Source organism: Oryctolagus cuniculus, chromosome 4 (genome assembly GCF_051225735.1).
Source record: "Oryctolagus cuniculus isolate XC-2025 breed Fujian yellow rabbit chromosome 4, ASM5122573v1, whole genome shotgun sequence".
Classification (NCBI taxonomy): Eukaryota; Metazoa; Chordata; class Mammalia; order Lagomorpha; family Leporidae; genus Oryctolagus; species Oryctolagus cuniculus.
In genome coordinates this window covers 160,403,874-160,429,851 of record NC_142870.1, presented here as the reverse complement: position 1 = coordinate 160,429,851, position 25,978 = coordinate 160,403,874, and the positions used below count along the sequence as shown (strand labels likewise).

Below are 25,978 nucleotides of genomic sequence, written 5' to 3'. Positions count from 1 at the left end.
TGGTGTTCATTTCCTGACGTATAACAAAGTACCACAGACTGTGATGACTTAAGACAATAGAAATGTGTATATTTTCTCATGGTTTGGAATAAAGGTATACCCAGGCTGTGCTCTATGCAAAAGGGGGGGGGGGTCCTTGCCTTTTCCAGGTAGATGCTCATAGCCCCAGCATTCCTTGGTTTGCGTCAGAATCACTCCCACCTCTGCCTCATGTGGGTGCTGTCCTTTTGTCTCTTCTCTTTTTATATAGATGCCAATCATGAATTAAGGGTCCACCCAACTCCAGTGTGACTCCAACTTAACTATCTACAAAAACTTTATTTCCAAATATGGTTACATTCTGAGGTTCCAAGAAGGACATGACATTTGAAGGGACACTATTCAACCTAGAACACATATCCTGAACCGTCATTTATAGATATGCTAGCTAACTTCTCATTTTCCATGGGACAAAATAATCAAGTACTTGCATGTTTTCAAAATACATCATTTCCAAAAATAGACATATATTTTGTTTTCTCCCTCTAATCTAATTTCTTTGAGAAAAGTAATTCAGCATTTATTATTTTAAAAATCATGACTTTCCCAGACATAAAATCTGCTACCTACTTTATATTTGAAAGGATTAAAATATATTTGAAGGAATAAACATGTTTTCCAGTGATCTTGTCTTCTAATCCTTTTCTTCCCAAAGACTACAAATTTCTCCCACAGAGCTTGCAATGGAATAAGGAGCTTTCTCTCCCTCCAGATCTATAGAGGAGACCCCACATCCCAAGAGACAAGGACAGCTTATACACAGAACAGCACCTGTAGCTCATCCTTCACCATCATTCAGCATTCAGTAAATATTTACAGAGCTTTAGGAAACCCCAACACACCCTTGACTAAAAGGTGGACATGCTAAGGGCAAGAAGTGGCCATCCATCAAAGTCAGGAGAGCCAAATTCCAAGGAGCATCAGCTTTCACACAGCAGGTGAGAAAGGGACCTGCATAGAGATTTCGTCCCAACACCTCTTTAAAGGGGGCATCTCACGAGCACCCTCAACTGTTCACATCAGCGCATCGACCATCAGTGCTTCAGAATGGTTTCAATGGTCTTGAGTGAGAAAGGAAGAGCAATGCCATATGTATTCTGAAGATCAAAATCTCTGATGGAATGATTAGAGCGATTTTTGAAAAATGTTCTGGAATCTTTAAAGGTAAGAATTCAGCCAAAACACTACGATAGTGGCATAGGTATCAACACTAGGGCATCCGGAAATGAGAGATGGTTGGAGAACCACATTTAGTGTCTTCAAAGCTCCTGAGAAAAAGGTAGGCACACCGGTGAGTGGGAGATGAATGTGAACCTGCAGACTTACCTTCCCTTGAGCTCGCCCATCTCCACAGTAACGCTTTCCAACCTAAGCTGACTGTCACTCTCTACCCTTACTTGTCAGAGCTGAACAGCCCGGCTCAATGTTGACAACAAACTTAAAGCCCAGGCTACCTCCAAATTAATTGAACAACGATTTCTGGGGCATCAGTACCTTTAAAAACTCCTCAAGTGATTCCGGTGTGTAGGTAGACAAGCTGAGAACCACTTTGTTCTGTGACACTTTGCAGATCACAACAGGCAGGAAGATGGGAGGTGGCTCTGAATTCCAGTCTGCTCCACAAGGCACACGGTATGCAAGCTTAAGCAGGGCTCCAAGCTCCATCTACACAATTGTGGGAAGAACTCTGCTATTCCTCTATCCAGTCCAAAACCTTCCTTTTATAGGAATGCTAAGTAGCTCTTTGATAAAGAAAATCCAGAATTATTGGCACTACTTGTTAAACATAATTCAACATCAAAGCTAATTTTCATCTCTAATACAAATTTCCATCTCTAATATATCCAATACATCTGTGAGTTGGAAAGAAATGAAAGTATGTATACCAAAATGTTAACAGTGTTATCACTGGGTATATGAATAATGGATAATTTTCTTCTTCCTTCCTCTCTGCCTCTCTTCTTTCTTTCCTTCTGGAAGAAGAAATACAATCTGAGAATCAGGCTGTCCCAATGTCTCTAATTCCAAGCTACTGTACATATTTTTACCACAAATAAACAAAACATCTCAATTCTGTAAAACCTAAAGCTTATGCAATTTGTGGGCCTCTAAGAACTACAAAAAATAGAAACTTGATAATCCCACCCAGTGTCCAAAAAAGTAAAGTCTCTGAAATCTTCAATATATTGTTAGCTTCACTGTTCACCTGGTTCCACAGGTAAGACACCATGGCTGGGACACTGCTTGTTCTATTATGCCCTTGGGCAGGTGAAGATCAGAGCGAGAAGTGAGTCTGTCTCAATCCAGCTCCCAGTCTCACTCATACATAACTCATCATCTTTCCTTGTGTCCCCCTTTTGTCTGTGTGGCCCCAACCCCTCCCAGATTCTTCACCATAACTTCTCCCAAGCTGAAGGGAACAAGACTAGACGAGGCTCCACTGCTCACTTGGAATGCATGTTAACAATCCCATGTTATCATAGTTTCTGTGCACCCCCACCCCTTTTCATGGTGAGGCAGCCATAACTGACCCATATTCAAGGCAGCCGTATTTTGACTTCCTGTCCTTAGCTTGCCTCATAGCAGCTTTGCAGTCTTGTTTTTCTTAATTCTGTTTCTTCACAAAGTCTTGGTTTTCTAACTGATCACCAATAAAATGCATCATGTAAGTAGCTTAAAAATTATCTTAATATTCTAAGTCTATAAAATGATAAGTGAAGAATGCCATAGAAGCACCTTATCTTACAAATATTACCTATCTTCTATGGGCTGTGTAATATGACAGGTCTTCAAAAGTTCATGGAAATCCACATTATGAGAAAGCTATACATGGAGTTCAAAATGTTTTTGTGCCAAAACAAACATATCTTTTAATTCCATTTTTCCACTTTTTCAAGTGTCCCATATGTGAACATCAGAAAACACTGTCCCAGCCCTGATGGGTCAGATATTCAATAAATATGTGCATAATTGAACATACAACCATCCATTGTAGTAGGTTTTGGGAGGAAAACACATGAGGAATCTGTGACAGAGAATAATGAGGTCTAGGCACACCCACCTTGCGTGCCAAAGGCTTACATCAAGTCTTTGTATAAGAATGGAAGCCTGGAAGGCAAGAAATGTTTCAATGGAAAAGGTGACACAGGAAACTTGTATTCCTAAATGATCATTTTGGTTTTTATGTGGCAAGTGTCTTACTAACTTTTTTAACTGTTAAGCAAGGTAGTAAAGAATAGACAGATATGAAGAAAAAAATCAGATTATTTCATTCAACAACATCTTGCTATTCTGCTAAGCAGGAGCCCTTGCCTGCTCTTTGTAAATAAAGCTTTATTAGAAAATCATCAGACCCATTTTTTGTCATGTCGATGGCTGTTGTCACTCTACAAGGGCAGAGGTCAAGTAGTTTTTGGAGACCATATGGCCCAAAAAGCCAAAAATACTATCTGGTTCTTCACGAAAGTATTTCAAAAGCTTTTCCAGAAGCCCCAAGAAGAGACATCCTCTTACATAACTAGGTCTGGTCCCATGGCCAACCTGGATGCACAGGTGACTGGAAGAGTGAGTACAAGGCTGCCAACCTCCATAGAGGTGGCTCAGGCAGAGATATGGAGTAATCCACTGAATTGTGAGGCCCATAGTGGGTCAAAGTGAAGAAAAATGGTGACTCTACTGTTATTTTTTAAAAAGATTTATTTTTTATTTGAAAGATAGAGTTGGGGGTTGGGGAGAGAGACTTCCATCCATGGGTTCACTCCCCAGATGGCCACAACAGGTTGGCCCAGCCTTGGCAGATGCCAGGAGCCAGGTTCCCCATCCTGGTCTTCCATGTGGGTAATGGGGCACCAGTACTCATGTGGGATACTGGCACCACAGGCAGCAACTTAACTCACTGTGCCACAATGCCCACCCCTGACTCTATCTTAAATCTTAACCTTATGATTCCTGCGTTTCTCCTGTGTAAAAAGATGAATATGCTTGTTTCATATAGTTGCAAAGAGGATCAATTATGTCGACTATAAAGACAAAGTTCCTGAAACTCCACAGATCTGGAAAGTACAGTTCTCCCCGTCTTTGTGTGAATGCCTCTGAGAGCTCACCACCACACCTGTCCTTATTCACAGAAGGCACTCGTTGAGAAATGCCAAACAAATGCTCCACTACTTTTATAGGACAAGGCCTTGGTTCTTGAGGGACCCTCTCAAGATTGACCCTTGCATTCCGCTTGGCTGGTAAGTACAGAAGTATCATCAGAAACAAAGCATTTTTGGCCTAGCAGTTAAGATGCTCATGTACCATATTAGACAGCCTGGCTCTGGCTCCCTTAGCCTGGCTCTGTCCTTAATTAGGTATACTATGAGAATTAACAGTAAAACTGTCTTCAAACTGTACTTTATACTTTGTGTGTCTGTGTGGGTGCAAACAGTTGAAATATCTTTTTAGTATTGAGTTGGTCTTCTGTATACAAAGTCAATTAAAAATGAGTGTTAATGAAAAAAGGAATGGGAGAGGGAGTAGGATGTGGGATGGGAGTGGGGGTGGGAGGGCGGGAACAGGGAGAAGAAACACTATATTCCTAAAAGCTGTACAGATGAAATTTGTGTTCATTAAATAAAAGCCTTAAAAAAAAAGGAGCAGGCCATGCCCCCAGGCCTTTGCTTGGCCGTTACTTAGGACTTGGGGGTGATCTCAGTATTTTGCCATTTGTTAGCTGTGCAGGAGGCCTGTGGGAGACCAGGACCCTCCTGACTAAGCCACAGCTCCCACTACACTGAAGAGCACAGGGGAGGAACATTCAGGGGAACGCCAAGCACACTCCTGGAATCCATCTCCAAGGCTCCTGTCAACATCTGTACCTGTCAAGCCATGTTTCTGGCAGTCAACAGTGATCCCAGGACACATCTGTTTACAAAACTGTCTATAATAAAAATCCCAGTGGAGAACTGTAAATCCCCTGGCCTTCCTTAACATTTTAACAAACTTCTTATTATCCATTTTTGTTCCTCAAAGGAAGCTTATCCATGTACTGTTAATCGGATGTTTCCTTAAAAAAATCTAAATCTTTACAAAGTCATTACGTAGGTTGCAGTGATGGGAAAGTATGTGCTTTCAAAAGCTGAGAAGCCTGCACAAGGGACTGTCTAATCCTGGACCGGAGCTTCCCATTGACCCTGGTGAAGGTAAGGTGAGCACAGGGTCATTCAACGTCATCACTGAAGATACTATAGTTAATACTAGTGAAGGTAAGGTGAGCACAGGGTCATTCAACGTCATCACTGAAAATACTATAGTTAATACTTTGGTACACACACAGGTGTTTTTGTTTTTTTTTTCATTCAAGTACTAGTCTATGGAAGTGATTCTGTTATTTTGAAACAGAAAAATGTTGCAATTACCATACATATTTCATGCTTCCTAGAAACAAGCTAAGATGCAGTAGAGGAATAATACAATATTTGCACAGTGATTATAAGGCCTACAGAATAACTTCATCTCTCTGAAAAAAACAGCAATTGAGTAATTGAAACAAATAGGATACCATTACCTACAATACATTTAGTATCATCCAGAAAATAACTGTTGGAGTGTGTGAAGCTCTGACAACACTGAGTGCAGGGTTGGCCTTTCCCCATTTGCTATCAAATCATGCCAAGGGCTTCCTGGCCCTATCGAGGTCTGTGAGCAAGGTGGCACTTCCCCAAGTGACATCCATGCCAACTTCCAAAGACAGGGCACCTTCAGAACGAAACACCAAGATAAGGAATTGGCAAAATGAACCTTGCAACAGTTGAGAGAAAACGTGGCTCCCAAAACACAAGACTTCCAAGCTCCCACTCTGCTTTCCCTCATCAATAAGGGGGGTGGATATTCAACTTGAATTCCTGTAGATTCTGTTCCACTTATCTGGGAAGAGTGAATTTTAACTCTGCTTCATTGGTACTGCGCAGAATGGAAATAAAGGCTACAAAGAAACTGCCTATAATCAGAATTCTACAAAGACCAGAAATAACCGTATTTCAGAGCAATGTGGAGGCATTAGATCATGGGATGAAAAGGGTATTCCTGAGTTATTCTAGTCATTTTATGATTCAACTGGATCCAGTGTAGCAAAGAAATAAATTATTCTCTCGGCTGTTATGGCTGCAATCAAACAAAAAATCCAAAGCAAACTACAATTTGGTCTACTTAGCCAAGAACTTGGCTACAATTCATTCCCCATATGGAAAAAAAAACCTTCCCTCCACCAAATACTGTTTAAGTTACACTTAAGTCTTTTTGTTTTACTTTAAAAAAAAAAAAAAAAAAAAAAAAAAAAAAAAAAAACTTCTCACTCCTCATCCATTCACTCACTGTTTGGTTTCTCCACCTACTCTGAAGATTGCGCTCTCAACCTTGCAAATCATCTGCTAATCCCAGGAGATCTCCACTCCATGTTGCCCCCGGAAGACCATCTCCTCTTCCTGGAAGCTCCCTGCTTTCTTGTCTCAGGTCAGTGTGTCATCTGACTCTCTTCCAACTTCTCCAACCTTATCCCTTCTGTGTCCTTGGCTGAGACGTGGGCTAGGGCTAGTCCCATTTTAGGTTAATTTACTCACATAAAACTACCAAGTGCCTTTTATGAGTATCTGCTTGGCTGTGTCTTAGGATTTTGACATCAGCTCCACTTTCTCTTACGTCATCAATGTATCCTTGTAATGTTGCTGTCGCTCCCCCTCTTCATGGAGGAACGACACAGGACCCTGCGCTGTTCTTTCGTCTGCTCGGCCCTCCCCGGGTTTGCTGCTGGTTCTTCCCGGGTTGGCTACTATCCCTTCCACCTCCGTGGAAGGGCAGTTCCCCCTGGCCACATTCCCCACTTCCGCAGGGGAGCGGCACACCGCCGGCCGGCTTTCTCGGGGGCTGCACGGGTGTTCCTTCAGCTAGATGTTCCCCATAGATGTTCCCCATAGATGTTCCTGGTGCATGCCGTCTCTCTCCTCCTTTATAGTCCTCCTCCGCCAATCCCAACTCGGCTGCCCACACGCCGAGTACGCTGCTCTCCAATCAGGAGCAAGTCCTACAGTTAACTGGTTGAACTGGAGGCAGCTGTGCGGAAGCTGTTTACTTCTCTCCCATCGCCATATTGTGGGAGAGCAGATGCATAGAATAAGTCTTAATTCCAGTAACTCAGTCTAGTCCGGTTTGCTCCCCACATGTTGCAGGCAGCCTTCAGCCTTTAACAACCAACTCTATGTGGCCCCTTCCATTCTGGCTACTGCCTTTCATATATTTATCTTTCTTTCCTTAATCTTATAATATGTGTGTCAATAATCAACCTGTTGTCACTTTCACTAGTATTCATCCTATCTAAAGTATCTTCCCCCTTTCTCAGCCCTTTCTTTTTATTATACTTAATATAAAATATTTGTGTTTCAGAAATTCCCCAAAGAAGCAGAAATAACTCACAGATAAGCTCACAACCAAAGTCGAGTATACAGTGGACTTTCTATCAAAATTTTTCTAGTTGTAAGTTTCAAAAAGGGAGCATTTTCAAGTTTCAGATATATCCAGTCTATTTGAACTGCTCCAAAACAAAGGAACTCTCAATATTTTTTGTAAATCCAGCAAAATATTGATGAGAAATCTGACAGAGACAGCCCATTAAAAAGAAACATTAGATCTCTTTATGAAAACTATATTAAATAAATTATGTGCAAATAGAACACAAGAGTACTTCAAAAAGTTTGGAAAATGGAACTAGGAGATGAGTTTAGATGGTATAAAAACATTTTTAAATTCATGCACAGTATTTTGTAATGTACATTTTCTGTGAACTTTTTGGAAACCCCTCATATTTTAGAAAAAGTGGAGGGGGGCAGAGTTCAAGAAATTTAGTAATTTAAAATAGCACACTACTCAGAGAAAATGTTAACAGTCGCTTCAACTGAGGCCAAATGATACCTTTGGTAAAATTCAAATTACATTTCTTCCTAAAAAGAAATGAGAGGGGTTGGCCCTGTAGTGCAGCGGGATAAAGTCTTGGCCTGAAGCGCCGGCATCCCACATGGGTGCCGGTTCTAGTCCCGGCTGTGCCTCTTCCAATCCTGCTCTCTGCTATGGCCTGGGATAGCAGCAGAAGATGGCCCAAGTCCTTGGGCTCCTGCACCCATGGGGGAGACCCAGAATAAGCTCCTGGCTCCTGGCTTCGGATCGGCACAGCTCTTGCCTTTGCTGCCATCTGGGGGGTGAGCCAGTGGAAGGAAGACCTCTCTCTCTGTCTCTACATGTCTTTGTAACTCTGTCTTTCACATAAATAAAACAAATCTTTTATTAAATTTTTTTTACTTATTTGACAGATAGAGTTATAGACAGTGAGAGAGACAGAGAAAGGTCTTCCTTCCATTGGTTCACTCCCCAAATGGCTGCTACAGCCAGCGCTGCGCCAATCCAAAGCCAGGAGCCAGGTGCTTCTTCCTGGTCTCCCATGCGGGTGCAGGGGCCCAAGCACTTGGGCCATCCTCCAGTGCCCTCCCAGGCCACAGCAGAGAGCTGGACTGGAAGAGGAACAACCGGGACTAGAACCAGTGCCCATATGGGATGCTGGCGCCACAGGCAGAGGATTAATCCAGTGAGCCATGGCGCCGGCCCTAAAATAAATCTTAAAAAAAAAAGAGAGAGAGAGAGAAATGAGAAAAATAGGACTGAATGATATTTTCCTTAAAAAAAGATTTATTTATTTGAAACACAGTTATAGAAAGGCAGAGGCAGAGAGAGCGAGGTCTTTCATCCATTGATTCACTCCCCAAATGGCCGGATCTGGGCCGATCTGAAGCCAGGTGCCTGGAGCTTCTTCTGGGTATCCCACATAGGTTGAGGGGCCCAAGGACTTCAGCCACCTTCTGCTGCTTTCCCAGGCACATTAGCAGGGAGCTGGATCAAAGTAGAGCAGCCAGGACTCGAACTAGTACCCATATGGGATTGCTGGCACTGCAGGTGGTACTTTCTTGACATGATACTGATAGTCATCTCAGTGAGCTTAATAGTGAAAAATGGGGGGTGGGGGGCCTTGATGTCAGGAAGAGATAAAACTCCCTTCTCACTGCTCAGAGAGTACCAAACAGGTGGGTATGAGCAGCACAGTGGTTAAGACACAGCCCAGGATGCCTACAGCACATATCAAAGTGTTTGGGTTCCAGGAATGGCTTGGCTTCCATTTTAAGCTTCCTGTTAATGTGCACCCTAGGATCTAGCAAGTGATAGCTCAAGTTGTTAGGTCTCTGACACCCATGTGGGAGATCCAGATGGAGTTCCCGGCTCCTGGCTTCAGCTTGTCCACCTCAGCACTTGTGGGCATTTGGGGGGGGGGGGGGTGTCCTACCAGCAAACGGAAGGTTTTTGTCTGTCCTTATCCCTCTGCCTTTAAAAAAAAAAAAGAAATAGCTAGATTTGTAAAAACAACATACCAAATAATGAATTTAGACAAAAGAAATACAAGGTATTAATATGAGAGAGAAGGTAAACCTGTAGCCATTTGAAGATGATGTACCAGTGTGCACTAAAAATTTAAGATAAGGAACTGAAGGAATAAATTAAGAAGCAATAAGATATTCTTCAGTGTCTTGCAAAATGGTAAAAGACATGATTCATCTGTTTCCTTTGGAGGGACTATCTATGCAAGAGTGCTTGCTGGCTTCACAAACGGAATTAGGAAAGTATTTCTTCTTTTGCTTAAAAACTATATAAATAGACAAGATTTATCTGATCTTTGGAGGTTAAAAAATTTACAAGTTGAAAAAACAGTAATAAAAACAAAAGCCTATGGCTAAAAAGATCTCAGGTATAAACTCTAAAGAGTTACAAAATAATTCCACAAAAATCAATAACATTTTTATACAAACAAGAACTGGGTAGCTAATAAAATCTATAAATAAATTTCAAAACACTTATATAAGATATATACAAACCCCATTAAAGAAAACTTTAAAGTTCTACAGAGAGCCATAAAAATAATGAATACGGGAATATATGTCTTGATATTAGGTAGGAAACATCAAAAACGCAAAGTAATCTCAATGATTGCCAAAATTAATAGAAACCCAGTTTTTTAAAAAAACCACTCAAGGGTTTGTAGCTGAGAGGAGCAAGACTTGAGAAAAACTGGATGACTCTGAAAATCCACTGGAAAAATAAGTATGTAAAAATAGCTAAGAGAAACCAGGAATGAAAAAAGATCTGCATTTTTAAAATTTTAAAATCATAGTAGTATTATGCTTGTAGGGGGGTGAATGAAGCAATGAAACAGAACCCAGACATTGATAGAAATAAGGACTTAGTCTGTGATAAAGACGGCATTGTGACAGCCAGCGTTATGGCACAGCAGGTTAAGCCGCCGCCTGCAATGCTGGTATCCCATAATAACTCCAGTTCAAGTCCTGGCCACTCCACTTCCAATCCAGCTCCCTGCTAATGGCCTGGGAAAGCAGAAGATGATCCAAGTGCTTGAGCCACAGCTACCCACATAGGAGACCCAGAGGAAGCTCCTGGCTTTGGCCTGACCCAGCCCTGGCCATTTCAGGGAGTGAATCAGCCGATGGAAGATCTTTCTGCCTTCTCTCTCTTTTTCTCCCTCTCTCTATCTCTGTAACTCTGAATTGCAAATAAATAAATCTTAAAAAAGATGCCATTGTGAGTCAATACATAAAAGACATTTCATCAAAGGTATTTGAAAGCAGAATACTAATTGGAAAACTTAGCAAGATTGCTACTTACTTCTTTACAGCAAAATTAATTCCAGAACAATAAAAGATTTACATCTTTTTAAGTAAAATTTTAAAATGGCTAGGAAAAAAAAACAGGTAGATATCCAGAAGTTTGTCATTTTTACAAGCAAACATACAGTAAATAAAGTCAAATGGCAAACAATAAAAGGGTAAAAGCAAGGGGGTGTGTAGAATACATTTGACAAACTGCTAATTCTAAACATATTTTGATCAAATGCCAATTGAGTAGAAAACATGGTATCATTCTTTTAATTTTCAGTTCTGCAATTATGAATGAAGTTGAGCTTCTATGTGTTAATTGGCCATTTGTATTTTTGGCTTGTTCTTATAATCTTCCCATTTTTATGCTGTTTATTTTTATTGCTGTGTAGAAGCTCCTTGAATATGAATTACATTAACCATTGGTCTGCTAGAGGTATTATACATCTTTCTCCAATTTGTTGCTTGTCTTTCTGTACCAGTTTATAACAGCACAGACATTTTAAATTGTATGTGGTCACACTTCTTGTTCCATGGATTCTAGATTTCATGTTTTTTTTAAGAAGGCATTTTTCCCTTATCCAAGTTAATATATTACAGCTGATACATCACATACATGCACATATGTGTATGTCTTATAGATGGAGACCTATGTTTCTTTTCTTTCCAAAAAGAAAAATATCCTTACATACTTTATTGAATAATCTATCAGTTGAGGGAAATGTGTGGTGTATTCAATTGCTATACATTCTTGGATCTGTGTAAGCTTGCATTACTGTTGCTTGAAAGCGCTTACATTTTCATGCCAGCATCATAAACATTATAGGACTTCTTGATTCCTATACTATCAGGAAGACAAGTGCCATGCTCATCCTTCATTTTCAAAACAGTGTCTGTTTTCACACAGACTTTTAAAAAATATTTATTTATTCATTCACTTTTTTTTTATTTGAAAGGCAGAGAGAAAGAGAGAGAGAGAGAGAGAGAGAGAGATCTTCATCCACTGGTTCACTCCCCATGTGCCCACAACAGCCAGGGTTGAGTCAGACCAAAGCCAGGGGCCAAGAGCTCCATCATGGTCTCCCATATGCTTGGCAGGAGCCCAACTACTTGAGCCATCTTCTGCTGCTTTCCCAGGTGCATTAGTAGGGAGCTGGATTGGATGCAGAGCAGCTGAGACTCAAACTGGTGATTAGATATGGGATACAGGTGTCACAAATCGTGGCTTAACTTGCTGCCTCACAATGCCAGCCCCAGGGCTTTTTTAAAAAGGTGATTGTTTCTATCAAACTGACAAGTTTTCCTCAAATTCCATTGGAATTCTCACTGGAATTTTATTAAGAAAATTACAATGACATATAGTTGGAAAAGATAGACATTGTCCTAATATGAACTTTCTGTTTAGGAGCATGGTTTGTCTCTCAAGAGTTTCTTTTACACCTAATAAGAGCCTCTTTTACACCTCTCTATAATGTTGCATAGGTTTTGTTTTTTTTTTTCCTTTCTTTTTTTAAAAATGTCTTGGGGCCAGCACTGTGGCTCACTTGGTTAATCCTCCACCTGCAGCGCCGGCATCCCATATGGGCACTAGGTTCTAGTTCCGGTTGCTCCTCTTCCAGTCTAGCTCTCTGCTGTGGCCCAGGAGGGCAGTGGAGGATGGCCCAAATGCTTGGGTCCTGCACCCGCATGGGAGACCAGGAGGAAGCACCTGGCTCCTGGCTTCAGATCGGCGTAGCGCACTGGCCATAGCAACCATTGGAGGGTGAACCAGCGGAAGGAAGACCTTTCTCTCTCTCTCTCTCTCTCTGACTCTGCCTGTCAAAAAAAAAAAAAAAAAAAAAAAAAAAAAAAAAAAAAAAAGTCTTGTACTTTTCTAATTAAATTATTCTTAGATCAATGTAAATGGGATAAGTTTCACTAAGTGCTTACAACAGGAATCAAAGGAAACAATGGATTTCAGATATTTAGCGTGTGCCTCTTTGGTGAATTATCTGTTACTTTAAATAAATTACTCTACCATGATCTTGAATGTAAATGTATTACATAATTAGCCCTTCCTATTGAAATACTTGTGACATTTCTGGGTCTGCCTCAGACAATGTCTAATCTGTGGTTGTGTTGATAAACAATTACGTGTTAATTGAAGGAGTGCTGATTCCTGAACCAACATTGCAATTATGTCCACGAGCCACAGGTTTAGTCTCCAACTTTTAGATGGACATTTCCACATTGGCTTTCCACTAGTACCTCTTTTCTTCTCTTTTTCCCTCCTCTCTGACATCCACTCATTGAGCAAGTCCTACACAAAAAGTCTGCAGTGTTTTCATCTCATTTGTATTTAAATTTCTGTCAAAGTTACCTCCCAAGAGCAAGCCCTCCTCCCATTCAAAGCCCTTCAGTTCTGTTCTACTGCCCCAAGAACAAAAATATAGACTTACCATGGCAATCAAGACTCTCCCAGTCTGGTCCCATCCAGCCTTCTGGTGCACTCCTTCTTCGCTCCGATTCCTGGGGAGCTCTGGAGCTTGAACCACCCACCTGGAGCCCCAAGGGCTGCTCCCTCCCAACTCCTTGTCACTCATTGGCTGCAGGTTGGGCACAAGAAACAGGAAGGAGCTGGTTAAGCCCTCTGTCGAGCTGGCTTCCATGGAGCCAAAAGCACTTCCTTGAGAAGGTGCAGGGCTCAGACCCTGTTAGCAGCCCACACTCACCGCAGTTTGCTGGAGGGACAACAGCAGGTGTGGGGAGCCTATCACAGGCAGGCCATCTAAGGCCTGAGACGGCATGTGGTCTGGTCCTACCAAGACAACCACAGAGTGGTCTCAAATTTGAATAAATCTATAGCAGACTCATTTTTAAGTTGATCATTTTGATGGTCTGTGGCAGAGAAAGGTTTCCCCGCTTCTTAAAAGGGATGGGGCAGGGCACCAGCCTCTCCTACCATCGCCAAACATCTTGATTTGTTGCCCTCAGCTCCTGTCCCTCATGAATACTTGCTATTCTCTCAACATGCCTGTCCATCCATCATCCCATAACCATTCTACCTCCTGCAACTGTGGAGGACTTACTCCGCCTCCATGCAATCCAAACCTCTGTCTTCTGGGAAAGCACTGGCTACCTAACTCAGAGTTATTAACTCCATGTTTCCCATGGGAATCTATTTGTATCTCTCTTGTAGCATCTATTGTGCATGTTCTTAAGTACTCCTTAGTGCTCACTATTTTCCTCCTTGTGAGAGAAGTCATTCATTTTATTCTGCCACTTGTAACAAATAACACGAAGCATCTGCTTCCCCAAAAGTTTATAAAAGCCTTTGGTGTGAAAATGTTCTTAGTCATCTTTTATTCATTCCCTTAGTACCTAGCATGAAAGCCAATAAATGTTTGTTGAATCAAGTATCATATCAAAAAAAAAAATAGAAAAAGAAACTTTTTTTTTAATCTAGCCCATCTGGCATGGAAATAAAGACACTGATTTCTTGTTTGCTAGCTTGCTTTTTCTAGTCTCCTTATCTTTTGTGATTCTACCAACCCTTCAGTATAAACATTTCATTCACTCTGTCTAGATTTTTTTATGTATTCACAAATGTCATAATTCAATTGATTATCCTCTATTATAATTCAATCTTTCACATCTTTTAATGGTGATGATTGAGGAATCAAATGTTTTATGTTCTTAGTTTCACCATCCATTTATTATATTGAGATTACTCTATATGTGGTACACAAGTTTGAAAAGCATTGTCTTGGCTGGCACTGTGGCTCATTTTGGCTAATCATCCGCCTGTAGTACCGGCATCCCATATGGGCGCCAGGTTCCAGTCCTGGTTGCTCCTTTTCCAGTCCAGCTCTCTGCTGTGGCCCAGGAAGGCAATGGAGGATGGCCCAAGTGCTTGGGCCCTGGACCCCATGGGAGACTGAGAGGAGGCACCTGGCTCCTGGCTTCGGATCGGCGCAGCGTGCCGGCAATAGCAGCCATTTGGGGGGTGAACCAACAGAAGGAGGACCTTTCTCTCTGTCTGTCTCTCTCTCACTGTCTAATTCTATCTGTCAAATAAAAAAAAAAAGCATTGTCTTTTCAAGGACTTCTTATATTAGACAGTCTAACATTGGCTTTTCATGTAAACATAAGACTCTATTTAAAACATATATTGATTTATAAAAGGAAAATATTGGGGCCAGCTCTGTGGCGTAGCAGATAAAGCCACTGCCTGCAGTGTCAGCCTCCCATATGGGCACCAGTTTGAGTCCCGGCTGCTCCACTTCCAATCCAGCTCTCTGCTATGGTCTGGGAAAGGCAGTAGAGGATGGTCCAAGTCCTTGGGCCCCTGCACTCACATGAGAAGATCTGGAGGAAGCCCCTGGCTCCTGGCTTAGATCTGTGCAGCTCCGGCCATTGTGGCCTATTGAGGAGTGAACCGGTGAATGGAAGACCTCTCTTTCTCTCTCTCTCTCTGCCTCTCTTTCTCTCTCTGTGTAACTCTGATTTGCAAATAAATAAATAAATAAAATACCTAAAAAGTAAAAATAAAAAAGGAAAATGTTGATGCAATGGTTCCAACATGCTCATTCTACAGATAGGGATATGGAACTTCAGAGGTTCTTTACATCTTGTGATGCTTTTCAAGGCCCCTAAATCAAAATGCAACCTTCTCAGGGGGTTGTGCAAGCCCTCCATGATTTGGTCTGTTTCTCATTACCCCAGCCACAGGAAACTACATACAGCTAAATGGCTGTGCTCTTCTCATGCCTCTCATTGAGTCCTTAAAACACTCAGTTTCCAGGGCCGGCGCTGTAGCGCAGCAAGTTAAAGCCCTGACCTAAAGCACCGGCATCCCACCGGTTCTAGTCCCAGTTGCTCCTCTTCTGATCCAGCTCTCTGCTATGGCCTGGGATAGCAGTGGAAGATGGCCCAAGTCGTTGGGCCCCTACACCCGCGTGGGAGACCTGGAAGAGGCTCCTGGCTTCAGATCGGCACAGCTCCAGCCGTTGGGCCATCTGGGGGTGAACCAGTGGATGGAAGACCTCTCTCTCTGTCTCTACCTCTCTCTGTAACTCTGACTTTCAAATAAATAAAATAAAATAAATCATTGAAAAAGAATACTCAGTTTCCAATATTTTGGAAGACTTGCCAGCATTCTCATTACCTATCCCATTGCCCAGGTAACTCCTATTCACTGTTCATGTCTAGGTCCCAGACACCTGTAGATCACTGAGATAGATGCTTGTTACTCCTTCATGCAGGTGCTTGACGCATTTACACCTGCCGGGCTGAATTGTAATGCCAGTTCCCTAATCTGCCATTTAGAATTCTAGCTCCTCCTTCCACCTTACCCATGTTCTATAACTGATTCTATTGTTTTTGTCACTTTCTAACATATTAACTATTCATTCCCAGTGATGAGACAGTAACTGGCATTAAATTGGCACTACTCATATCTACTAGAAAAAATACATGAAACAAATATTTTATATACTGATCAATAGGCAGCACAGGGTCACAGTCCCTGAGAGAAGGGAAATTTCTAGGTGAGCCCCACAAAAGCCCTGGCATTCTGCCCAGAGGCACTGTCCCAGCCACAATGCAGGGGGCGGAACCTGAGCAGAGCTGCTGATCTTGCTGAACAAGGAGAGAGATTAGACTTGGGCGCTGCTGGGGTGACAGACAGGGCACTGGAGAGAAGGCAGCTGCACAGACAAGAAGCTCCGGAAAAGTTCTCAAAGGTTCCCTTTTGGCATTACCTGAACACTAACCTGTGCACGTGGAGATGACTCCACAAAAACAATAAGCTGGACAGAGAGCCCAGAGTGGCACAGGACTGGTGGCCACTGGCGTTCTAACCCACAAGTGACTTGTGGGAAGATGTCAAGCAGACATCTGTGCATGCAAATGGGGCAGGAAGGGTTCAGGAAAGAATGTTCTCAGGAGCTGGCACTGTGCCATAAGGAGTTTCACTTGCCTGCAATGCCTGCGATCCACATGGGTGCCAGAGTCCTGGCTTCTCCACCTCCAATCCAGCTCCCTGCTAATGCACCTAAAAAGCAGAGGAAGATGGCCCAAGTCCTTGGGCCCCTGCCACCCACATGGGAGATCCAGATGGGGCTCCTGGCTCCTGGTTAGAGCCTGGCCCAGCCATAGCTGTTGCAGCCATTTAGGGAATGAACCAGCAGATGGAAGACCTCTCTTTCTCTCTCCCTCTATGTGTAACTCTGCCTTTCAAATAAATAAAATAAATCTTTTTTTAAAAAAAAGGCAAGTTTTTTTAAAAAACAGGTGAGAATTTTTTCCCAATTTTGAGAGAAAAGCAAAACTACTAATCCAAAAATCTCAAATCTCTGCAAGCAAAAATTTTTAGATAAGAAAAAAAGAAGACTACATATAGATACTTTGTAATGTGATGTTAAAATCGAGGCAAAGAAAAAATGTAAAAGAGACCTGAAAGGAGAGGGGAGAAGACACATGACATATTATTCCTTCTAGGGGAACAATGGTGAGCAGTGGCACTGGTTTCTCCCAAGAACCAGAGCGAGTCAGAAGACAATGCTATGACATCTGTAAAGTGCTAGAAGGGAAAGCTGTCAGCCATGAATTATATATCTAGCAAAAATATCCTTCAAAAATGAAGGCAAACTAAAAATATTTCAAGATGAACAGATGCCGAGAGAATGTACCGCCATCAGATTTGCTCTATGAGAAATGTTAAAAGAAGAACTTCATGCTGTGGGAAAATGATACTGGGCGGAAACCCAGATCTACACAAAGGATTGAGGAGCACTGGAAATGGAAAACACGTGAAGAACAATGAAAGCAGGATGAGGAGGGCTCCATGCAGGAGGCGGCTCTGGCAGGGTTCTTGAACCTCTGCCGTGGCCCCAGCCCAACCCTGACATCTGGGGAGTAAACCAGTGGATGGGAGTGTTCTCTCTCTCCTCCTCCTCCTCAAATAAATTAAATAAATAAGCAAATAAATTTAAGCCACAAGATAAATAACGAAAGTCATTGATTATAATCTATTGTCCAAAACTGGAATCACTGAGTCATGTGTGTGTGTGTGTGTGTGTGTGTGTATGAATAAATTCAAAGCTTATAAAGAACTGGATATTTGCTTCCAAAGTACATCTCCATAAAATAGGTTTGATAATAAAGCTAAAAACACTAAGTTTATTGTACAGATGCCAGGCACACATCACCTTAATCAAATACACAAGGTGAATGGCATCCGTAAAGAGACAGAACTGTGTGCTACCTTATGTAATACAACAGGAAGAACACAGCATAACCTCTCCTACCCTTGTCAAAGACACATGATTGACACATATGAAAACCATTAAAAAAAAAAGTTGAAGGGCAAGACTACAAAATTAAGGCATCTTGAGCCTTCCAAAGTGTTCAGATCACAGTAATCAAGAAAGGCCAGAAGAATAGTTCCAGACTAAAGAGACCTGAAAACTAAAAGCAACATGGGCCAAGGCAGCATTGTGGTGTGGTGGGTTAAACAGCCGCTTGGTACATCCACATCTCTTAGCAGAGTGTTGGTTGGAGTCCTGGCTACTGCACTCCTGCTTCAGCTTCCTGCTAACGTGCTTGGGAAGCAGCAGATGATGACTCAAGACCTTGAGTCTCTACCACCACGTAGGAGACCTAGCTGGAGTAAGGCAATAAACTAGTAGATTGAAGATTCCTCTCCTCTCCTCTCTACCCCTCCCCTCCCTACCCCCTCCTTCTTTATTTAAGATTTATTTATTTATTTGAAAGGCAGAGTTACAGAGAGACAGAGGGAGGGAGAGAGAGAGAGAGAGAGGTCTTCCATCTGCTGGTTCACTCCCCAGATGGCCACAATGGCCAGAGCTGTTCAGATCTGAAGCCAGGAGCTTCTTCTGGGTCTCCAACATGGGTGCAGGGGCCCAAGAACTTGGGCCATCTTCTACTGCTTTTCCAAACCATAGTAGAAAGCTAGATCGGAAGTGGAGCAGTCAGGACTTGAACCAGCGCCCGCACAGGATGTGGCACTGCAGGCAGTGGCTATACCCACAATGCCACAGTATCTCTCTCTATTTCTCTCTCTCTCCCTCCCGCCTTCCCTTCCTCCCTCTCTCTGTGACACTCTGCATTTCAAAAAAATAAAAAAAAAATTTTAATGTAATATATGACATTAAAGTGGGCCATTTTGCTTTACATAACAGATGTTATTGAGGCAATTTACAAAATGTGATTGAGCTTGGAGATCAGGTGGCAGTAACAAACTAGCGTTGAAATTCCCTGATTCTGGGCCGGCGCCGTGGCTTAGTAGGCTAATCCTCCACCTTGTGGCGCCGGCACACCAGGTTCTGGATTCTGTCTCGGTTGCCCCTCTTCCAGGGCAGCTCTCTGCTGTGGCCAGGGAGTGCAGTGGAGGATGGCCCAAGTGCTTGGGCCCTGCACCCCATGGAGACCAGGAGAAGCACCTGGCTCTTGCCATCGGATCAGTGTGGTGCGCCAGCCGCAGCGCGCAGGCTGCAGCGGCCAATGGAGGGTGAACCAACGGCAAAGGAAGTCCTTTCTCTCTGTTTCTCTCACTGTCCACTCTGCCTGTCAAAAAAAAAAAAAAGAAAAGAAAAAAGAAAGAAATTCCCTGATTCTGATGCTGGTATTATGCATGTGCAAGAGAGTGTCTTGGTTGGCAGGAAACATGCACCACTGGAAAGCATAATTGAAAGAAATAGTTCAATCAAAAAGCAGAGATTGTCAGAACAGACAGGAAAGCAAGACCCAGCCACATTCTGTTTGCCAGAAACACGCAAGTTATAAAAAAGTGTAGCCAGTTCTTCAAATACAACGTTCATTGTCCCCTTTGGTAGAATGTAGATCCCATGAAGACAAGGATTTTTTTTCAATGTGTCTCTTTCTCCAGCTCTGTAGAACCTAGAACAGAGGTTGGCACGCAGTAAATGTTTTTATAAATCATTATTGAATGAGTGATTGAATACTCCTGTTAGACTGTAAGCTCCTGTAGAACATCGCCCATGTCTCCTGCACCATTGTTCCCCAGTGACCTAGCAAACACAAAGCCTTCTTCAACAAACTCTGGCGGAATGAAGAAAAGCCTCGAGTCATTTGTCTTGCTGTTATGAAATGAAGCTAAATTCACATGAAAGAAATTAAAACAAAAATTAAATCAAAATTAAACCATCATTTATTAAAAATTGTGTAACTGCTCAACATGGAAGCATACATTTACTAAGTTATCTATTATCGGCTCCACTTCAATTTTTTTTTTAAAGAGCTATAAATGGAAACATTTTACCAGGGTTTTTATTTCTACTAAAGTAGATATCCCAGGTATTGATTACCAGATGATTGTGATAATGGCCATGAAACTTCATTACCACTAGAAATGCTGGCCACAGCAAAACCTTGCTTACAGAGGTTTTGGATTTCTTACAAGATATACTGATAACATGAATTAAAATATCTTCTCAAGTAGAACCTGCCCTGATTTTATTCTTGCCAGTATTGCTATGCATGAGAAAAAAGAATTCACTTTCCCTTTGCAATCCAATATAGAGTGAATCAATTCTGTTTTCCCATAGAAAAAGATATCATTTTTATAAACTAATGTGTCAAGTAATCTGAATTTCCTTTTAAAAAAGTCTTTGACTAGCTCTTCTGCGGTTCCAAAGCTAATATCTGACTCAAAAATACCCAATCTATACTCTTGTTCACTAATTCCTTCTTTCTGAAAACATGAATGTTACACTGTAGAGATTAACATCTTTACCTTTTTAATTGACTTATTATACAAATACTGTAAAGTGTACAAATCATAATCCTATAGTTCACTTAACTATCATAAAATGAACTTGCTAGAGTAACCAGGACCTAGGTCAGGAAATAGAACATTATCCACACCCTAAAATTGCATTTGTTCTCCACCCTCAAACATTTCTGCTTTCTTCCCTCCTTAAAGATATGCCTTCTCTTGACCTCTAACGTGACAGATTGAGATTTTTGTCTGCCTTTGAATTTTATATAACTGCTATATTTCAAAATGTAAACTTTTGCACACAGTTTTTTTTACTTGACATTATGTTTTAATACAGATTAATATTATATTTTAAACTAAAATCATTATTGAATTTCATATGACCACAGGTAATCAAACCCTACCCTTGAGTTTCTTTTCTTTACCAATAACATACATTTTAGCAAAACATAATTTTACCATATGTTACAAAGTAGCCAAAGGAGATGCTGCAAGTAAGACTTTTACATCAAATGTTTATTAAATGTCATAAATGCATTTAAACCAATCCTCAGTTAAGTGATCCACAGCACAAGGCTGAAAATTTGTCCATTTGTAAACCATTCTATACCAAAATTGCTATAGACACACAAATGATATTTTGATCCAGGCTGTGTAAGTTTCATTGCTTTTTGGTGTAAGTGTTGAAGTGTGCTCTTTGTAGAGGGAACTCCACCTGTGTATCCCTCTAGCTTCGTATATATACTATTGGTCCTTCCCTTTCATCAGGCTGCCACAGATACTATGTGTTTTACAGATTACAGGTTTTGCCTAAAGCTACAGTCAGCTCTCTTACCCAGTAATTGGATAGACAGATTTGGCTCAGCTCAGCAAGTCTGTACTTCTGTATGCAAAAGAAGCCCTGCATTGAAATACAGCAGCTCTGCCAGGTCAGGATAAACAGAGCTCCGCGGGGAAGTTTAGAAAACTGCCTTTAAAAAAATACCTTTAGTCCCACTTCTATGCCTTCATTAATTGATTTCAAATCTTCTGGATACATAAGTATCATTATGCATTAAACATGATCATCTAAAATACTTTGTTTAAAGGAATTTCTAAATTCTCAGTTCCAAACATTGGCCTAATTAAAAATGAATGGTTTCTGACTTTCCATATCTAGGTACAAATGTGGAAGCTTTTAAGACCCTGGTTTGTTGTTTGTTTTCAAGACATAACAGTGCTATAAAACACACACACACACACACACACACACACGAGATAAGAAAGTCAATACTTAAACACTAAGAGCTGCTATTTAATTTCAAAAACTCTATAATCCAAAGTTAATTTGTTCATAGCACGTTTGCTCTATAATAAAACTAAAATCTGGAGCATTCTAAGTAATAAATTTATGTACAGTGTGGGTGAGCTTATGACACCATGAAAACCTCCACTTTTTCACTTCATAAATTTGCTGCTATATTGGCCCAAATATATGGCTCTCTTAGGCTGCCTTAATTTTGAAGAAGAGGAAAATTTCAAGTTGCAAAAAATTAACTTGATCATAGAAAACTTTCCATGTCTAGCCCCTAGGGCAGTCAAAGGAGGGAAAATGTACGCTGATACCCTTCCTTCCTTTTGTTGCATGTGGTTCCAGCCAGCCAGCGTTACTGATACTGAAATTTAAATACAATTGGTACCTTGGATCACCAAGCAGTCTGTCAGAAGTTGCCTGCTGTTCTTCTGCTGGCTCTAAATGGGGCCAGTGTCTCACAGACTCGGCACTGTGAAAACAGAAAGCTTTTGAAAATGGAGATTTTCAACCAGAGTGAAGGTGATTGAATCACCTCCCTCCTTCAATTCTCCCACTAGCCTCTCGCCTCCCAGCATCTGTAAGCACAGAGGGAAGGTGCAGCAGGTCTTAAATCCCTTGCAAAAAATGGGGAAGATACTTGCAAGCTGTCTCCTCTGCTTCCCTGTCCATGTCACTTCCCCAGCACTAAGAACACTGACCCTTCAGCATTTTAAGTGGGGATCCTGGCTCTCCCTTTGCTGTTCAGCGTTGCACACTTTTTTTTTTAATTTCTCCAAACCTCAGTATCATCATTTTTGAAATTGGAATGTTTCTTTGTCTCATAGGATTGTTGAGTGGATTAAGTGTGTGTGTGGTGTGGGGCAGGGGAGGGGGGTCTATGAAGCTCTTAGCACATAATAAATACTAATAAGTAGTAGTCATTGTGACCACAACTCTTGGGACCACAGGATGGTATGGCCCAGGCTCCAGCTGTCCACTGCAGCTCCTTTTCTTCTTCCTCCCTACTGTCCCTACTGACCAGTCAAGTTGTACAGACCAAGCTTTCTCACAGAGAAGAAGGGTTATTTGCCTGAGGTCTAGCCCAGAGAACTTTCTGTCACTTCCAGCTTAAAGATCTTAAAAAGTTGGTGCCCTTTCTACCCCACCTAGAAGCAAAAACTCACACCCCACCCCTGGGAGATGAAGGAGCCATAGACAGAAGCAGCCAGTGTCCCAGAAAACTACATGAATGAGTATGGTCACCAGGGTACCCCAGCCAAGAACAATATTCATGGGCTATTCTTCATGCCACTATTTATTTTTGAAGTGTATTTGTTACATCAGTCTATCTCACTTAATTAAAGCAGCTGGTAAGAAGCCAGGAATCCCATTTACAATACTCTTGATCCAGCAGGTCAGCAGTGTCTTCAGGAACCCAAGCAGAAATGTTCAGTTTCTTGCTGGGCCTTGCTCTGTGTATCTCCACACTGTAGGTTTCTTTCTGAGCTTTTTCCAATAGCGTTCGTGCTGCACAAATCTAAGATATACATGAGCCCCTCCTTTTTTCTAGAAGTAGTTGTCAATAAGGTCCAAACTGGGCACATGGAAAGGGGGCAATGCATTATTGAAATTCCAGAGGAAAAGGGATGCAAAAATAAGGAGTATAGTTTTCTAATTCTAAGACATTCTGGGTTGCACTAAACTAGAAGGTTCTGAAGGCATTGAACTTGGATTTGCTCCTGTTTGGTTCTGGACTTGCGGGTGAATACTATCTTATTTCACTCTTTCAACTCCATCCAAACACAAACACCAGCTTCCCCTGTGCAGAGGAATGTTTCCTTTTCAGTCCCGCCCCTCCTCACAGGCCTGGGCATTCAGCATCTATCTCCAAAGGGTAGAAGTAGTTTAGAGTTCATCTGTGAGTCAACAGTGATTAAATACCTTGATCCCCAATAAAAGATGTGGGCTTTCCCAGCTCCAACATAACCTTTACCCTCTACCTAAGGTGTTCCAGAACTCAGGTTCATTGCCAAATCAGATATCATGAATGTCACAAATATACAGTATCCATAAAGTTATGCTATAGGACTGTGTACATCTAGGTAAGAACACTGCCAAAAATGGTAGAAGGTTAGTGCTGTGGCACGGTGAGTTGAGTTGCTGCTCACAATACTCGTAGTCCCATATCAGGGCACCAGTTTGAGTCCTATGTGTTTCCAATCCAGTTTCCTGCAAATATGCCTAGGAAAGTAGCAGGAGATGGCCCAAGTACCTGGGTTTCTGCTACCCACATAAGAGAACAAGATGAAGTTTCTGGCTTTGACCTAGCCCAGCCCTGGCTGTTGTAGCCATTTAGAGAGTGAACCACCAGATGGAAGATTTCTCTCTCCACCCCCACACCTGCCACCCCAACTCAGATGCTCTGCCAAATACATACATATATATACACACAAACACAATTTAAAAACTGGCACCATGACTTGGATGTTGAAATGCCCCCCAAAGGCCCATGCATTGAAGGGCTGCTCCCCAGGGTGGCACTACTGGGAGGTGGGGGAACTTTTAAGAAGGCCTAGCAGGAGGTGCTTAGGTCATTGGAGGCATGTCCTCAGAAGGATTGTGATCAAAGCCTGAATTTGGCTGCAGCCTCTCTCTCCCTCTGCTTCCTGGCTCTTCCTATAACCCTTCCCATGCACTTGTTCCACTATCCATCATCCACAATGGGCCCCTCACCAGAGCCAAAGCCTGCCATGCTGTGTGGACTTAAACTCCAAAACAAAACTCTACGAGAAATAAGCATCTTCACTTCAGAAGCAGCCTATCTCAAGTATTTCATTATGGGAATGAAAAAACTAATTCAAACGGCTTCATAATACAGGTGGGGCAAAACTACTCAACCTTCTCCTGAAACGTGCCTCTTTCTCACCATCTCCTTCATAAAATTCCTTGTTTCTTGGCCATAAAACAAAAACTATCAAGGGTACAGTTGTTCAGTTAAGTTTATCTATAGGTTAATTTATAACCTAAAGGTTATCAATCATGCTGTAACTACAGCTTTAAGTGAGATGGATGCAAAGTACACAGTATTTCTGTAGAGGGTTGGCAAGGACAGTGCTAAAGCAGGGCAGATTTGTCAGTACAAAACAGTTTGGAAACAAAAGCAATAGTAAAATCTGAGTTTCATTACCCTAGGCAAATCTTCCTGTCATTAGTCTTCTAGAAAAATGAAGATTTTCCAAATGCCATACTTGGGAAATTCAAGCAGCCCCCAAACTGCTACAAATCTATATCCAAGATTTGAAGGTGGTGGAGAGGCCTCACTCAGCCACCACCAGAAAGCAAAAAGTTGGATGAAAAGGCCGTTTTGCATGGAGCTGCCAGAGGAAACCAATCTGAAAACAGAATTATTCAGTGCATTCCTAACGATGACAAACTAAGACTGCAATGAGCTATGTTAAAAAAAAAAAGAAAAGAAAAGAAAGAATAGCTTTAAAATGTTCTATTAACATCCAGGAATGCAGAGCCCGGAATTTCATAAGCAACAATATGGAGGAAGCCATTATCAGAAGCGTAAGCAACTGCATGTGCTATTTTAATTACACACCACCGGGAAACTGTGATTGCGTCTTCGCCAGTATTTTATTAGACTGTCAATTCAATTGAATTGCGTCCCGTGGGAAAGATTAGCATGGATCTTAGCTAGGGATGTGTGAAAGTGTTGCTGTGCCCAGGCCAACTTTTAAAAGTTGTGTGGTAATGAGAGTGAAAATGGAAAGAGAAGTGTGAGAGTCTTAGGTCCAAGAAACCCTGCAGCCACACTTGCCTCCATTCCTCCGTAATCCTCACTACATTTGCAAGCCGTACAGGCTGATCTAAAAGCCTGGCAGACATCGGCAGTGCACTTTGAACATCGCAAGAGGATCAAAGGGATTTAGGGCGAGGTAACAGGGGTTCAGACATCTACTGCTCAGGTTAAAACAGGAGGGGAGTGGATATGGAGCCCTACAGCCAATGGAAACTGACTGGGATCCGTTTTTTAAAATCTCCTCCCAAACTGACTTTGAGATCCCGGGTCACCTATGATAACACACTCATTTGGCTGAAGAAACAAAGGCAGAAAAATCAGGTCACCTGACAGAAATTACAGGCAGAGCAAGGTCCCAGTTCACCCAAGGGTCACTT

At 41.9% G+C, this 25,978-nt stretch overlaps 1 protein-coding gene across 1 annotated transcript in view; it reads right to left on the bottom strand.

Moving 5' to 3' along the window:
* The window catches only part of LOC149127195 (uncharacterized), an 80,294-nt gene that overhangs the window by 49,713 nt on the left and 4,603 nt on the right, over positions 1-25,978 (bottom strand). The window contains exon 3 of the mRNA XM_089331402.1: positions 13,220-13,366. Within this exon, the coding sequence (XP_089187528.1) occupies positions 13,356-13,366 (11 nt within the window). The 3' untranslated portion in view covers positions 13,220-13,355. The remainder of the gene's footprint in view (positions 1-13,219; positions 13,367-25,978) is intronic.